The 17,901-nt window shown below is 38.9% G+C and overlaps 1 protein-coding gene across 3 annotated transcripts in view; it reads right to left on the reverse strand.

Annotated features, from left to right (window-relative positions):
* Positions 1 to 940: 940 nt before the first annotated feature.
* Positions 941 to 17,901, reverse strand: part of fam49al (family with sequence similarity 49 member A, like) — a 53,833-nt gene continuing 36,872 nt past the window's right edge. For all 3 annotated transcript variants that reach the window (XM_042506448.2, XM_042506447.2, XM_088090146.1), the window contains 8 exons: positions 17,493 to 17,598; positions 12,722 to 12,858; positions 12,558 to 12,635; positions 12,249 to 12,365; positions 11,256 to 11,335; positions 10,724 to 10,850; positions 4,270 to 4,340; positions 941 to 3,588 (listed from right to left, as the gene is read on the reverse strand). In XM_042506448.2, coding sequence (XP_042362382.1) covers positions 3,525 to 3,588; positions 4,270 to 4,340; positions 10,724 to 10,850; positions 11,256 to 11,335; positions 12,249 to 12,365; positions 12,558 to 12,635; positions 12,722 to 12,858; positions 17,493 to 17,598 — 780 coding nt within the window. In that variant the 3' untranslated portion in view covers positions 941 to 3,524. The remainder of the gene's footprint in view (positions 3,589 to 4,269; positions 4,341 to 10,723; positions 10,851 to 11,255; positions 11,336 to 12,248; positions 12,366 to 12,557; positions 12,636 to 12,721; positions 12,859 to 17,492; positions 17,599 to 17,901) is intronic.

The raw sequence follows: 17,901 nt of genomic DNA on the forward strand, positions 1-17,901 counted from the left end.
TTTGAAATTTTGGGAATGTCTGTGAAGTTTTTTTTAAGTTTATAGTCTGTCATACCAAAGACAAGTTTTATTTGATTTGATTTGATTTGATTTTCTCTTTGTCTTAGTCTTATCTAATCTTGCCAAAAATTACCAAATTAAGGGTAATTAATGACTTTAATTAAAAATTATCAAGAATGTAAAAAAAAAAATCTGTAAAAAAAAAAAAATCTGTAAAAAAAAACTGTTATAATGTGGCTTTGTCTATTGTCTAGTTTAGATATTGTAGGAGGAGATTAATTTTGAAATATTGAGCTCCATGGGATTTGATGGGATTCAAATTTTATTTTTTGATATACTTAATCCCCAAATGTGTTAAATGGATAAAATAAGTAATTTTTTGCATACTTTCTTCCATATTAACTTGAAAAGTTGTATCTGCATTTTAAAAAACAAACTGTTAGAGATTATTTTTGGGGCTTTTTATGCCTAGGTTAGAGGTAGAATGAAAACCTGCTGTGGCAACCACACAGCTTTTGCACATGGGGCACCTGACCTACCAGGTGAGCTAATGGGCATCCCCATTGTTATTAAAAAGATAAATAAAATGAATTTTATCAATAAAAACAAAAACTTCCACTTTTGCACTGACATCAGTGAGCAGACTGACTGATGTGGAGCTCTACAGACACACAACATCAGTGGTTGAATGTAATAAATGACAAGTTTATTGTTGCACAAAATGTACAAAATAACAAGCAAATGGACAGCCCCTAACCCCCCCACCGCATACCCCCCTCCCCCTGGTTCATCTGCAATAATAATGAAGCTGAATTTCTGAAACCTATGACTACGGCAAGTCCGATGGTCCAAGCCAAACGCATGGTAATTCTGAGAGACAACACATACCCTATTTCAGCGTTACTGAACAATTAAAAATGAATAAAAACACCTTATTTACACATTTCTGTCAGAACTTTTACAACATGCCATCTATATATTTATACAGAATATGCTTGTGCACATACCCCTGTATAGAAAATATATTATAAGATCAAATTAAATTTGACTAAGGGCTATAGACATCCAAAGTACAGCACTTCTTTTTCATCTCCATTTTTTAGTTTCGTTATTATTTCCCACTCATTCAATGACTCTGTGATGACCTTGTACTAAAGAGAGAACTCTAGTTGTATGCGGACTTAGATGTTTTCCCTCGAGGACCCAAGCTGACCCTAAAGATGCCTGTTGAGAAAAGCCTCACATATTTACACTGGAACACTCAGATCTCTCCCTTAGAATGCACGTGTGTGAATTTGAGTCTATATGTATCATTTAATGTCATTTTGGCTGTTTTTATAGGAACAAATGTACCCCAAATGATGTCAGTGATGTTTTATAAGATTTCATCCCCTCCTCCAGCCTGGCTTGATGATGTAATAAAAACAAAAACCAATCAGCTTTGGCACTAGGTGAAGAAGTAAGTGTGCTGTGGTTTCCTAAAAAGCCTTGCTTGGGATCTTACAAGTTGTGTAAATTTGGGTCCATCCCTGTTTGTGCACTAATGTGAAATCATAGAAAGTTCATCTGCAGATTTAACCCTTTGAAACACGAACAAATTGGCTTGAATTCATTCGAAAACACTGGAAAAGGGCGATAAGCAACAAAAGAATAAATGTCCCAAAAATTTGCACATTAATTCGTCAAAAAATTACATGTAGAATTACCTGATTTATTTGAGAAAAAAAGAAAAAGGAATTTAAAAAAAGCTTAAAAATTCAAATAATTTTTCAACATAATTTTAAATAGCTAATTCTGATAATTGTAAATATAGTTTTCCCATTTTTTTATTTTAAGAAATAATTTTTAAAATCTACTAATTTCTTGAAATTTGTGGAGCATTTCTTAACAAGTTGCTCATTGCTTTTTTGTTCCATGTTTTGAAAGAAATAAAACCAATTTTCTCAGAGTTCGCAGGTTTAAATACTTGTAAAAACGCAACTCAAAGCAGCACCAGAAAAGTGATGTTGCTCCAGGTTTCAAACAGTTAAAAAATTAGTGCAAAAAAAGGGATGAAGTAACTGATATTGAAGATAGTACTGTGATATCTAAACCACATTAGCACCATGGAGAGAGAGAGAGAGAGAGAGAGAGAGAGAGAGAGAGAGAAAGAGAGAGAGCAAGTGAATGACATTGTTCAAGTAAAGCCAGACTACCCACAAGATGTTTTGTGCTGGAACATTTAGAGCATACAGGCACATAACATGGATGGATTTTTTTTGTGCCATATCCCATGGATGGATGGACGGATGGATGGGAACAGAGGTCAGGGTGGTGGGCAATGAGGGAGAAATCAGGGTGAAAACTGGAGGCATCCTAAAAAGATTACTTATGTCCTCACTTCCTTTCCCTCAGCTGCGCCGATGCAGAAAAGAAACCAAACAGGCAGAAGCAAATCTCCGGAGGCATCCATCACATTGCTCCATAAATCACCTGCAGGTGGAGATCGCTGCAGCTGAAGGAGACGGTCATGCCACCACATCTGCAACCTCGAGAGCTTCAGACATCCCCTTTGAAACCTGAGCAAAGTGGTTTCATTTCTTTCAAAAACATAGGAAAGAGGCAATGAGCGATAAAAGAAGAAATGAGAAAGAAAAAGTAGCAATTGAGAAAATAGAAATTTGTAAAAAGTACATGAAAATCGCCCCCCCCCCCCAAAAAAAAAAAAAAAACAAACAAAAAAAAACAAGGCAAATGATTTGGAAGATGTGCTTAACAACTATAATGTTTTTGTGACATAATTTCAAATAGACAATTGTGATAGTTACAAATATAGTAGTTTTTCTGTTTTCCCTGGACATTTTTCTCCTAACTTTTTTCAAAAATAATTTTCTAAATTTACTAATTTAATGCAATTTCTCACAAAGTTACTCATTGCCTTTTTCCCCATGTTTTTTACAGAAGTTGTACCAATTTGCTCAAAGGTTTAAATACTTGTGAAATGCATCTGAAAGCAGCACGAGAAAACTGATGCCACTCCAGGTTTCAAAGGGTTAACTGAGCGTGTGAGGGCACAGGGAGTCTGCAGGAATCACTTTGGGATCAGATCTCAGGGGAAAGGAGATGGTGTTGTTTTCAAAGTGTGTGCAAAAATACTCGTCAGACTACTGCTGGAACATGAACCCTTTTTTGTACATTTTCAGTTTCGATTCTGACCTTAAATTTTGCTATATAGCTTCCTCTTAACTTCTTTTTCACCTACTGCTCGTGTTTCACTTGTTTTAATATATATCTATATTTTCTTTTCTGGCTTTTTTTTCTCTTTTCTTACTTTACAAAATGAGAGACAGAATGATGGACAGCTGACAATATATATAATTAATTTCCTCTTCTTCTTATCGTCAGGTTGGTGTGAACCTGGAGATGATTTTTCTTTGTTCGTTGTAAACAAACAGGTTTATCAGCCACTGGCGTTTGTTTCCTCCTCTTCTTCTTTCTTCTTCCTCTTCAATTGCGCTCCTTCCTTCCTTCCTCTCTCCTCCGTCTCATTGCAGGAGGGCCCTGATTTGTTTGGAGGTGCTGTCATCGTTTAGATGCCGTGTCGTATACCTGAAGGAGACAACGATAAATACAGATGTGCTGAAATCAGAGTGCTGTGAGAAATCCTTGTGCGTATAGGAATGTGAATGTGATTTGTATGTGTTGGTACCTTTGTTTTGTGTTTGTATTTTTTAGAATTATTTATGTATTCATTTTTATTTTTAATTTTTTTTCTATATATACATATACATATAAGTAATTTAATATTTTGACCAAAAGACCAAAAGTGACATTGTTTATGTTAAAAATAAAATTAAATAAAAAAAAAAAAATATATATATATACAAACCTTACATATCTGCAATCTACACATAGGAATACAATTTTGATTTAAATGTGTTTTTTGTTTGTTTTTTTTAGAATAATTTCTGATTTTTTTGTTACTAGTATATATGTGTGTGTGTGTGTGTGTGTGTGTGTGTGTGTATCACAAACATATATATTGGTACCTTTTATTTGTTTTACATATATTCATTGTTTATATTATTATTATTATTGTTATTATTATTATTATTATTATTATTATTATTATTCTCTTTTTTCTATCATTTGATGTGTTGACTTAAAGTAACATGTATGTAAAAAAAAAGTTCAACAATATGTATATCACAAAAAAAAAAGAAATCCCTGAGCATCATCTCTCTGTATATCTCCGTCTTGTGTGTCACACACACACATGATCATACACACCTCAGTGCGTTCAGAAGTCCCTCCACACTGTTGGACGGTTGCTCTTTCAGCACCTTGATGCAGCCTTTCATCTGTCGGCACAAAGACAACACAGGATCAGGATGTTAGAGAAGGGTCAGCAGCCTCACATCCACCTCTCCTCCTCCTGCTGCCGCCGGTGCTGCTGCTGCCAAACACTTTTCCAGTTTATTCATCCTCTCCTTCCTCTGTGGTGCAACTTGAGTTTTACTTATTACTGCCCCCTAACCATGGATGTAACTTTTGCATCACATGCATAGCTGCAATGCATTGTGGGTGATATAGACCTCTGAAGTGACCATCAATGTTCACTCACTCCCTCAGCCCTCTCAGGGGAGATCTCACCAAGTTCACTTCAGTTTTTTAGACTATTGGAACAGCCCTTAAGATGGCGATGAGGAAGCGCTGAGGGGGAAGTGAAGGGGTTTGTCGGAATTGCGTACTATTTCTTTTTACTTTTAGTAGGTACTATGGCTGCCCTTGCAAAGTATGTACTGTTCCATGCAGTATGCACACAATCAGGACATACTACTTCATAATACTGCACCCTGAATGCTGACCCTCTTTGTCATATAACTGCTACCATGGAGATAAAACAAATCGCCATTTGGTAAACTCAACAGAGACGGAGGTTAACCAGGAGAGCTCTTCTATTGTTACTTAACAATGTTTAACTTTTAAGTTAGAACTGCATACATTGTGGATTCTAACATTATATATTTATTTTATTAGCCTACATATGCATTTCTCTATCGTTGTAATTTTCATTTATTTTTGTTGGTGGTTATCTGTATGATTTTTTTATTCACTTAAATAATATATATTGCTATTATTACCATGTGACTGGTGATCAGTCACTTGACATGTCATTCATCATTGCAGCTTCTGTCAGCTGTCACCCAGCTGTCAAGATGTGATGAAGCTGTAGCTGTGCAGACGATAGTGGATAAGAATAGCCAGAAAAGCATACTGGCTTGCATACTGCAAAATGAGGCCGGATGTAGTAGGACATCCTGGTATTTTTGGTATACTGCATTTTACATACTTCGTATTGGGACATACATTGGGGCATGTTGAACGACTTTTGGAAGGCAGCGTATGTGTGACAGATTATCTTGCTCATGTGGAGTTCTTTTTGCCTGTGAGCTGAGCTTGTGATTGGCTGATGGGCGTGGCTGAGAGAGAGCACGAATATCAGCGCATATGTAGCGTATGTAGCGGCTGGGAGTGTGGTTTTTCCTCCGAAAAGGTAGCGACCAGTTACTTTTTTTTTTTAAATCTGTTTTTATTGAGGGATTTACAGATGAGGCATATACATTTAATTTAGTAGAAGAAAAAAAAATTAATGACGAAAAAAAGAAGTTGGAGGCACGAAATACCTTATTCAACTCAGAATTCATTCAAAGAACTTTCACTGCCTCCCCAATTCATCATCTCCGAAACATTCTCAACCTCATACAATGCTTCAATATATTCATAGACAATATATCGAGATGGGCACCATGGCTGCCTAGTAGAACACAACAAACCATAAGCAAAAAGGAAAACAAATTTTTTTCATATTTGTCCACAGAGTTTGTGTTACAGTATATGACTCGTTCCAGTTTTGCTATTTTTGCGAGTACGTTGAACCATTCTTGGATAGTAGGAGCTGAAATGTCTTTCCATTTACAATATAATAGTTTTTTTTGTAACTGTGAAAGCTATGTTTAGCATTTGTTGTTTGACTGATTTACAAGCCTGGAAAAGATACCCAGAAGGCAAACAGCAGGATCTGGCTCTATTTGAGATCTGGTTATTTTGCTCGCACACTGACAAACCTCAGCCCAGAAGTTCTAACCCTAACCCTTCTTGAGCTGAGCACCTCCAACACAAGCCTGCTGGTCTGAGGCCAATTCTGTGTAACTTACTAGGATACCAATGGTATCTGTGCACAGTTTTTAGTCGTGTTAACTTTAATGACACATCCTTAGAGACTGTATGTGCTCTGACCCAAATCTGGTTCCATTCATCTTCAGTTATATCACATCCTAAGTCTGTACTCCACAGAGCCTTAGTTGCTTTAAAGTTTGTTGTTATTTTGTCAATGAGTTCTTTGCATATTCCAGGTGCATTTATTTTAGATTGATCATTTACCAGTAAGCAGTTATCCCAATATGTTGTCTTTGGAGGGTCTTTACATTTCTTCCTTGAAGTAACAACAGCACTTCTTAGTTGAAAATATTTCCAACAGGGTAAACATTTTGGTGAGATTGCTGTTGGGCTGATTGTTCTAAATATGATTTAAATTCAGCGCCTTTATACAGGTCAGCCACCTTAGTGACTGAATAGAATTCTTGTCGAAATCCGTCAATGCCAGGTGATTTTCCCGCAGCCATTTGACTGATTGCTTTGTTAATTTCGTCGACTGTTATCTCCTCATCTAGTTTTGTTTTGTCTTCCTCAGCAATAGCTGGGACGTTGATATTATTAAGAAATAGCTCGGCCTTTTGATTAGCACTGACATGATCTGGGGTTGTTATTTCAGATTGGTAGAGTTGCTCAAAATATTCCCTATAAATATCATTTATCTGCATTTCGTGAACTATTTGGTTGCCAGATTTATCTTTCACTGCAGTAATTATATTACAGGTTTTAACTTTTTTGAGTCTGGATGTTAATAATTTAGAGGCTCTCTCTCCATCTTCATAAAATTTGGCTTGTGTCCTGAAAAGTTTTTAAATTTTTAATCGAGTTTCAAGTTTCAATTGGTTCTCTTTTTTTTGTTTCTTCCTCCGAGATTGGTATCCCATTATCTGTCCTCTTACATATACTTTTAGAGCTTCCCACAGTATACTTGGAGAGGATACTGAACCCAAGTTAGATTCAAGGTAGTTGTCAATTTCAGTATTAATGAACCTGCACAGTTCCTTATTCTGTAGTGTACTACCATATAGGCGTCAATTAAAGCGCTGCATGGGCTTTTGAGGAAAAGAGCAGCAAGTTCTACTGGGCTGTGGTCAGAAATATGATGACTACCTATATTGCAGGACAGGGTGTTGTCCACCCAGGGCTTATTCACCAGGAAAAAATCCAATTGTGGGGTACTGAATAAAATGTAAAGTTTTTCTCTGTCGGATGCGTTAGTCGCCATATATCCACTAGCGCTTGGTCTTTGATCAGAGTTTTCAACGCCATTTCATCCTTACTGTAGTGTCTGCTTACAGCTGAAGGTAGTTTATCAATGATATTGTCCAAGACAGTGTTATAATCTCCCCCCATCACAAGAAGTGTATCTCCCAACATAGAGATATGATTTTTAATTTCATGAAACACTGAACCATCTGAACTAGGAGGAGCGTATATATTGATAAATGCCATCTGTTCATTGTTAAGTTCACCAATAGCAATGACAAATCTCCCAAAAGCATCTGCAGTATTTGGTGAGATGGTAAAATTCAAGTTTTTGTGAAACAAAGTAATCACCCCTCTACTTTTTGTATTATATGTACTATAAGAAATTTGGCCAACCCATACCCTAATCATTTTCACTGCTTCTTCCGGAGTTAAGTGTGTTTCTTACAAGAATATTAGTTGACATTTTTGACTTTTAGCGAAATTCAATTTTTTTTTCCTTTTGATAGGCTGTTGTATACCTCTAATGTTCCATGTCATAAGATTAATTGTATTAGCTCTGTTCATTATTAGATGTTATTGGTATTACACAACATTAACACAAGTAGGCCAGCCCTACAACAAAACAAAACAAATACACAGAAAAGGAAAGGGGGAAAAAAAAGAAGACCCCCTCCTGACCTCCACCCCTCCCCTCTTATCCCACCCCTGTCTCTTATTTCCAAAACTATGAGAGCAATATCATAAGTAGTATGGTGATGGCATCTAATAAACACCACCAAAGACTCTTGTAGTCATCCTCTATTGTACGATAATGTAGGTTTATACCTAGGGAACAAAAACTTCTTTACTATCTGCGAAATGGGGGGTAGATTTAATCAGCCCAATAAAGATATGGCATTTATTACAGTTTGTTGCTCTTAAAAGGCCCAAGACTCTATTTTAAGCCATAAATGTTTAATATTTAGACATTTAAGATGAAATGAAACATGCAAAATCAAAAAAATCGAGCAGGACTGCTCCATATAATAATACACAAAATAAAAGGAAAGGAGAGAAAATAAATAAATAAATAAACTAAATAGGGGAGAAAAGAAATATATATATTAGGCTGAATATGCGACCATTTACCAACAGTGAGTCAGGTTACTATTTTGTGTTAGTCAAACTAGAAGTGTGTTGTTCAGCTAAAAGTTTGCCTGCCGCACAGTGCCTCTGTGAGCCCTGTTTGTAAAGTCTAGTCTGCTGCTAGCATGTCTGTTAGGCCCCTCGCTAAGGACGGCTCGCGCTGGATGGACTTTTGTTGCCCATCATCATCGCCACTGGGACTATGGATTTCGAATACATTCGAACTGTGGGTAAGCAATCGAGAAACCCAACAGTGTATTTGTTGTTGTTCGATGCACATAGTTTCTAATGCGTTTAATTTAAGTCATATATTTCGAATATATAGTCTGGCAGTGTACTATAGTGTTTAAAGTGTCTTCTGTAACATTTTCTGCAAGGTTAAAGGTGATTTTGGGTTAGTGGTCTAAAGGTATCCTGGTTTAAAAGTATCCTGCAGTTAGATTTTGAGAGCACTTCCCTGTGATTTTAGGGTATCACTGGTGGTTTAATATGCTGCGGTGTGTATTTTTCGTTGGGTGAGCATAAGGTAAGCCATCACTGAACATTTTCACATGATTTTTCATTTCATGATTTTTTGTGGCTGGGATGCAGCCAGGGCAGGCCAGCCATGCAGCAGGCCAGCCCTATGAATGTGAAATTCTGTGTGTCTGTCCACTCAGTGAGTGAGTGAGTGACAAAGTTACACCATTGGTCAGAGTAAGTGATGAGTGAGTGTTGGTGATTCCACATTGGCCATTGTTCTTTTGTATTAAATAGGCACAAGAGGCATCTTGGAAGCTTATAGTCCTCCATTACTGTATTCCTCTTTCTCTGTAACGAGTATAAAATGGTAGAAGTAGCAAGCTAGATAGCTAATTAGCCAGCTACGTTCAAAATGGCAATTTTGGACACAAGAAAGTGAGGATCACGTGATCAGTTTGACGAACAGCTGTGTCTGTATGACACAAGCCTTACATTTATTTTAAAGCTATGGAAAGTCAGTGACTGGGTATGACTGACTGAAATTACAAGTCCATCTAATTTAAAAGCCCTTGTGTGTTTCATCTGCCGCTGGTTCCCAACCTGGGTGTCGAGACCCTTTAGGGTCTTCAATGCTTTCCAGGGGGTGATGAGGCCTTCCTGAATTTAAGGGGTTTTAGAAAACTTAAATGAACATAAATAAACAGTAGGCCTATTGCAGCATTTGATTAATTTCTGCTACAATGACTAAATTAATTTGTTATTTCCAAAGATTAAATTACTTTTCAAGATATACTTTTTTTAAAATATCACAGGGCACTGTGAAGATCTGAGCACATGATAAATTCACAGAGCCTTCACTCTCCGCTAAACAGCCTCATTCTACATTAGGAAAGATGGTTACCCAATAGGAATTTCTCAAGAAAGAAACCATTAAAGATTGTATGATTGTTGAAATAATAAAAAAAAAATCACATAATACATAGAATCCTTTTAAAAGTTCCAGCAAATATTAGGAAAAGTCATACCTGATGCAGCCATAATAAAACACCCTCTGCAGATCGTTTTGCTTTACTTAATCAACTGCAGCGAGTTATGATGTATGGACGTCTGAATGTGTCGACAGTGTTGATTTTACTCTTACTGCTAGAATAGGGGATCGCAGGTTTAAATTACTGCAGCGGGGAAAAGGCAAAGAAGGTTATAGGTTAGCTAAATGGCCATAGTGCCACCATCAAAAAAGAAAATACTGTGTAACACGTAACCCAATATACTCACATTTTTCTCAATTGAGCCAGGGATCAAAAATAAAGGTAGGAAAGGACAATGATGCTGTGGTGAATTTTTTTCTCAAAGCCAAGAAAGATGAAGTGCAGCAGTGAATTCTACGCACTTTACTCTTGATGTACTACTATTATGTAGATATACACATTTTTTTCTGACATCCTCTCCTTGTTGTGTTCACTTTAAGTCTTTAATGTGAACAAAAATTTGAATTAAATTAAATTTCTGATCCCTTGTGCCATCAGACTGAAGACTATGCAGTCTATTTATTTCTGGGATCCTGGCACAGAAGCATACCTGACCAAGAGCCAATCAGGGCTCTAAAGGTTGTGTCTACTGTCATCAAATAGAACATTTAAAGGGAGAGTTTAACAGAGATGGAAGTCCTCAGGAGGCAGAACTCTCAGAGTAATGCGTCTGTTTTAAACACTGATTACTTCTGTGTACTCACATCAATTTTGGAGGTCTTGGCAAAAGCCCCGACGGGGTGAACGTGGTCATAGAGAATGATGACGCCCACCATCACCCTCATGCAGAACAGCATGGTGTCTGTGTTGGTGAACCGACAGCGGTACTCCCTGGGACAGAGACAGTCACGGAGGATAGAAGTTTAAAAAAGAAAAAAAAAAAGAAAGCATTAATAAGATTGTTAAATACGAGCAGAGAGCAGGATGGGACATGGAGTCAGGATCAGAGAATTGTGGCAGTTATTTGAAGCTTTGTGGGATTGTCTTGACAAATTCTCACAAAAAAGACATAAAAGATGATACATTTTAAATGTAGCCTGAAGGACTGCATAAGTGATCCGCTCTGTGAATGAGTTTCTATTGAATTAGTGGCTCGAACTTGAGAGGGTGTCTTTGTGTTCACTTTAAAGGGCTTGTTAATTAGAATCTGAGCTCCTGACCTTTGGAGAGGAGGACGAGCTGAGACGGAGCTGATTTGTGGAAGGGATGATAGAGAGAAGTATGCAAAGTACTCACGGAGTCTCCAGCATGACACGGCACACACAGGCCATGGTGCTCAGACAGTCTGTGGTGTCCTCTATGGGCAAGGTCTTATTCTGAAGGACAGGACAAAGAGAAATCAGAGCAGAACAAAGCTTGTTACTTTTCATTCAACTGTTTGGAAATGAGATAAATGCTGAGAACACTCCTCCCTTCCCTCACTGACACTTTCCTCCGGAGTTAATGTGCCGATTGGGCAAAATGTTCTACCACAAGGTGGAGACAAGGTCCATCTGTAGTTTAGGAACAGTAAAAGGAAGGCAGGGTAAATTTGCTAAAAGGAAATCGTGACCAACATGTCCTCTAAATGTTGCAGTAGTGTCAAACGTCTGTTCTGTCGTGACGCACTGGGGTGTAGAGCTAATGAAAAATACTGTTCTGACAGCAAAAGGAAGGAGAGGGGAAGCTTTCCCTCAGCTCTGCAGCTCGCTTCTGAAAGTGTCCACTCTTTGTGTTAATCATGTCTCAATACAGCAGACTGACCTACAGACATGGATGGAGTATGAGACAGTGGGCCCCTGGGCACAGGTATGCAACGGGCCCCACCACCTCTCCTACACAAGACACATTTTGTGGTGGTTTGCATCTGTTTGTAATTGTGCATCTTTTATGGTTTTGAATCTCTTTTTGTCATTTTCTGTATTTCCATTTTTTGTGTCTTTGTTTTTGTTTCTTTGTAGTCCTTAGCATCTCTTTGTGGGTTTTTTGTGTGTCTTTGTGGTCCTATAGTGTCTCTTTGGGTCTTTCTGTGTCTTTGTGTGGTGTTTTGGGGTGATTTCTGGTCTCTTAGTGTGTCTCATGTTTTTTTTTTATGTGTCTTTGTGGTCTTTTAGTATCTCTTTGTGGTCTTTCGGTGTCTTTTGTGATTTCTTAGTATGGTGGTGGTGGGGGCTGACTCTTTGGGCCCCTGGGCCATTCAGTTCTCCATCCGTGTGTAGAGATCTGACTTGGAAAGAGTTGGAAATGTACCTCTGAAACAAACTTGGTGGTGGCATTACTCAGAGTCTTGAGCATTGGTGTTGCTTCAGCGTAGAACAGGGACATCCGATTAGCCATTTCATTATTGACCTCGTTCTCTGCTTCCAGCTGTGTGCCAATACAAAACAGATATCTTCAGTATGATTATCAATCACATTCAGTCCACTAATCGTGTCATCCAGTCAGTAAAACTGTAGTTTGTATAACTCAAATGGCAGATAGAATTTGAGTGTCAGGAGGAAAGGAACATTGAGATGAAGAATTAAATCAAGTGAAGCTATGCATCATAAACAGGCTAACCTGCTGGTTGTTCAGCCTGTTCCTGCTTATAGTCCTCCGGTAGTAGCTGAAATCATTTTGAATGGCTGGATTTGTCATCTGCACAGGGAGAGAATATTTATTCTTCAGTAGAGTAAAGGTCAATCTGTGAGGGCTGTAACCAGACCAGAAATTATTCTCCTCACCTTCAGTTCATCGAAGCTGAGTGTGAAGTGAAGGATCTCAGCAAACTGTTTGGCCAGGGCTTGCTCTCTCTCCAGGTGCTGCATGGGAGCGTACGGCGGGCTCGTCAGTGCCTCCAGCAGGCTGCGTAAGGCGTTCTCTGCAAACATATGTAGATATGTCAGAAAAATGACTGAACGAGCTGGAATCTGCATGTCATAATGCTCATGCACTGTTCTCTCTGTGTCATGTTCAGAGTGCTGTAATTCTCTGTAATCTGGCCTGGATCTCAAGTCTCTGTCATATCATCAGATTTAAAAACAAAATGCAGCAGCAGCAGGATTTAAACAGCTACTAGCTGATAAAATCACTTCACCCAAGCTCTGTCCCCTCCTCGCTGGCTATCACTGGCTACCTGTTGGGCTTTTAGAAATGACCCCAGTACTGTGTCACACAGGGATGTGGTTGTGGCCAGAAATTTAACATCCTCAAGCCTTGGATCAACACGTCTATTAAACTCTAAATGTGGAGTTCTTTATGTTCTTGTCATTGTTAGCCAGGCTAGCAGCTAAAAGCGTGTGGATTTAAGGATGGCCCTGTTGGTCTGTGGATGGTCAGTCAGTCCACCAATATGGTCCAGAAATACCAACAGCTACAACTTCATGGATTACCATTGGATTTGGTATAGATGATACAATGATGTTGATGATCCCTTGAAGCAGGGGTGTCCAAACTTTTCTGAATGGGGCCAAATTAGATGAAAATACCTGCACGGTCAGCTGCCTCTCGCATCATGAGTTATTACAAAAAAAAAAAATCCAATACAAATGAGACAAATGCAACTGTTTCATTTTCCACTGAAAAAATATTCAACTTCCTACCACTCCTAAGAGCAGCAGCCATTGCTGTCCACTTTACAGTTCTTTGTTGTGACCATAGCCACATATACACTACCTGTTCAGGGTGTATTACACGCTGTTATGCCATCACACTATTCTGTATTTAACCTCCAACTGCAGAAAGTGGAGACAGAGTGGTCTCACTTCTGAGCCTTGAACGGAGGGAGCAACAGCGCTGTAATGAGCTCTGTGTAAGACGTAAAGCCGGAAAGATGTGACCATAAGCAGCATGGGTGTGACGTTTTGATAATGTGTTTTTGCAATGCGACCCACCACGGGAGATTCAAAAAACAGCTGTTAGCATAGCGGCTAATACAAAGAAGATGAACAGTGGCTGTAGATGTCGGCAAACTGGGAGAACAATGACGTTCTTAAAGAGTACTCTGCAGATTCTGCTGCACTCTCTATCATTGATAGTTTTAAATAAAGGACCAAAATTGATGCAATAGAACCACAGAGTTCATACTTTTAATCAATGCATTCTTCTTCCAAGTCAAATCCTGCTGCCTACATTAACCACAAAGCATCTCAACTAACACTTTGGTCAGATGCTAGGTCACACCCAAGTTTACTGTATTCCAGTACAACAAGTCAGAAAACCTATAAGTTATTAGCAATACCATTTTAGCCATGTTAGCCATTATTAGAAGGATCAGTTGATAACAATGCATTATACTGTATTTTGCACATTCAGACAGCATAGCAACATGTCTACAGAAAGGGGCTGGACTAGATTGTGTGTGCAACTGTTTTAATGAGACGCAAACAAGACAAAAGTCTTCATAAACAACATATTACTTCAGCTTTGACTGCTGTTGCTGTGTGGAGCAGCCATCTTGGATATTGAGGTCCGGGGTTGATAAGGCTCCTCCAACTTTCTGAGTGGGAAATTTGACTTCAGGGAGCATTCCAGCTGAAATGTCCAACTGGGAGCGGGACTACTTTTCATCAAGAGAATTGGTGTTAAACTGTGTTCACACTACAAGCGACACAGCAACAGACTGTAGGTCATTTTCAATGGAAGCTGGTGACATGAAGCTACAAACTGACACCCAGCAGTTGTCGCTGCAGATAAATAAAAGCTGAGCTGGCCTCAACTTTGTTCAGCAGTACCTTTAATTTTTTTTTACATGAACAATATATTTCACTCTGCTAGACAAACTACATATTCTGTATGTGTTATTCCACAAGGATCGGATTGCGTCCTTATGCACGCTGTATCAGTGGCCACACATATCCCCTGTGTCACATATGCTGATAAACCTAAGTCTGTTCTCTAACAAATCAGACACCAGAGCTGGACCTCAAAGGCTCTGTGGAGTAGTGATGCCTCAGAAGCAAAGTCCCCTGAGGCCCCATCCCTTCTCTGCATTAAAAATGCATAAGGACCTTCTATAAATACAGCAATGAAGTGTTTCATCTAAAGGGCCTGGGCAGAAACCCCACTCTCCCTCCTGCTGTTAGCACAGAGCACACGGTTCCTATCCTCAGGGTATGTACTGACACACAGCAGCTGTTTGTTAACTGTACATGGGACCTCTTAACCTCCTGTTTCCTATTTGGTCAAATCAATAACTCAAAAAAGGTTGGTGATAAACAAGAGGGATCTTCTAGTCCAGTGATACTCAACTTATCACCCGCAGGCAAAATCTGGTGTCCGATAGGCACCCGAACCGTTTGCCTGTGGAGGATCCCCAGCACCCCCAACAGAGGTCCTAGCCAAGACCCTAATGTCCTAAAAATCCTAGAAATGTCCTGAAATCCTGAAAATGTCATAGAAACGTCTAAAAATCTTGGAAACATCATAAAATCTTACAAATTGTCCTAGGACAATCCTAAAAGCCCAGAAATGCCCTAAAATCATAGAAACATCTTAAAATCTTAAGAATGTCCAAAAATCCAAGAAATGTCCTGAAATCCTTGAAACATATTTGAGGCTGCTGCAACAGGCCCTTGGCCTCCTGTCAGTTTGCAAAAGTGGCCCTCAAGCAAAGCCAGTTAAGTATCCCTGTTCTAGTCTGCACCAGTCATTAAGACTTGATCCCTTTCTGTCGATGAGCAGCGTGGGAAGTTTCAAGCTGTCTATTGTACTAAAGCTCATAGATACATTAGTGCTGATACATTATCATGAATAATTAGTTAGCCCTCTAAGATGAGAACACAATGTCCATGAGATCGAAGTATTATTGGAAGGCAGAGCAGAGGCGGCAGACGAACTCTGTTCCTTCGCTTTTACTCCTCGCTCTCCTCTTTTTCTGTTTCTCTTTGTGCTGGACGACCATGTACCACTGTTTCCGTAGCAACGGCTGCCTGGCTACTGGGTCAGGATGCTGCAGAGATGGCAGAGAGGACATCATAGTGTATGTCTGTGTGTGTGTGTGTGTGTGTGTGTGCGTGTGTGTACGTGTGCGTGTGTTGGTGGTTTTGTGTGTGTTAAGGAATGCTGCAGGACTGAGATTGCATGTAAAATCCCGGTGTTAGAGTGGAGCTGTGAAGTAGCTCTGACATAACAAAATGAGCTTCTCCTCTTTGCCAGTAATGATGGGACTCTCCCTGTTCATCACCTTAAAATGAATCTGCCTATTTTTGCTTATTTTAGGTTTAATGAAACATACACAATGTGTTCATTGTGTTGAAATATCTTTCCTTTGCTTGCCAGCATTACAATGTAGCTATCAAAGGGATAGTTTGGATTTGTTGGGTTGTATGAGGTGCTTATCCATAGCAATGTATTATATACAGTAGGTTACAGCCGGCACACCCCCAGTTTGGAGAAGCAGGCTGGAGTCCAACACTCAGTTTTTTTCCATTACGAGTTGACAGGTTATCAGGGCTAATATTTGGCATTTTGCTGATAATCTGTATCGGTGTTCTATTCTAATGATAGCTGATAAAATTTATTAAAAAGTGCAAAGAACAGATCAGCATGGGAGGAACCTCAAGGAGCTATTTTGATTTATTTATTTTGAATTAAATTTTCACTTGACTTCATAAAAAAAAGTTTTTCAGAACTTGCTGTATATGATGTTGAAAACATTTGCAAAAGGCATTTAAACAAAGTTTTGTGTTGGAGTTTGTTAAATTCCACATCTCAAATTCTGACAGAAAAATGTTCATATTTTTACTATAAATGCATGTTATCAGTCTCATTAACTTCTAATAATTGGTACTGGTATCGGTCCTGAAAAACCAATATCAGTCAACCCTTAGGTTCCATGCACAGTTAAGTGGAGGTACAGTTATAAGTCATTTAATTGGACCACTGTCCTTGTCCCAGTATACAAGCAGCGGTGGACCCCACTTAAAATAATCTGAACTAGCCCTCTTACAGTGACTGTTCGTCACATGTGTCCATGCATCCCGGAGCTGTCGAATCGCTGTCAAAAAGACAAAACAATCAGCAATCCTGTACACTTTTATGCACTACAGATGCTAAATAACGCTCCAATACGGCCACCTTACACACATACCTATCACAAAATGTGACACACAGACCAAAGAAAGACTTCACAGCTTTGCCAGAATGCAAGAAAAGCTCATAATAACTTCAGCAAAGAGAGCTGAGCATACGTGATGCTCCTCTGTCTGTGCAGCCTTCCCCTCATCTGCTACTGCTGTCACAGCTCTTGTAATCTTCCTTCCGCCCTCTTACTCTAACCTATATAACACTTTCATGCACTAAGGTGAAGAAACATACTCTTTGATAGCCAGAGTCAAGGCCTTGCTTCTGTAATTCTGACTGTCTGGCAGCAAATACGCTCTCTAAATTTCCATTCAAGATACAGCTGCTTGCATCTGTAATTCCAGTGCTTATTGGCCCTTCAATATGGCTGCCAGAGAGTGTGTTATATCACCTGAAGTCACACTGTAAACTGCATGATGTAGTCATGCTCACCCAGTCGGAGGGAAAACTCATAGAAGCGTTTCAGTTTGGCCACCAGGGGGCAGACTGCATTCCAGGCCTTTTCCTGCAGAGCGAGGTCACCTGGGTTCTGGATGGCCTGCAGGCGAGGAACACAGGCATAGCACAGATTTTACTCTCCAAAAATGATTAAAAAAACCTCTTTCCATCTCTTTTATCCTATCTTCCATAAAGCAATACTTTACTTTGGAAAATCACTTTCACTTTCAACTTTGATAGCACTTCCTTAGTGATTTCAGTCGGGCAAAAAATGAGGTATCAAAGATTCTGTGTCAAATGTCATTTCCCTGCAAAACCTAATTTAATTTCATTTACATGACACATAATTTCTAATGTGTTAATTGGTTAGTGTAAAATATTATTAGACATTAATTACCCAACA

Source organism: Plectropomus leopardus, chromosome 17 (assembly GCF_026936395.1).
Source record: "Plectropomus leopardus strain MGB_pleo_1.0 chromosome 17, ASM2693639v1, whole genome shotgun sequence".
NCBI classification, from domain to species: Eukaryota; Metazoa; Chordata; class Actinopteri; order Perciformes; family Serranidae; genus Plectropomus; species Plectropomus leopardus.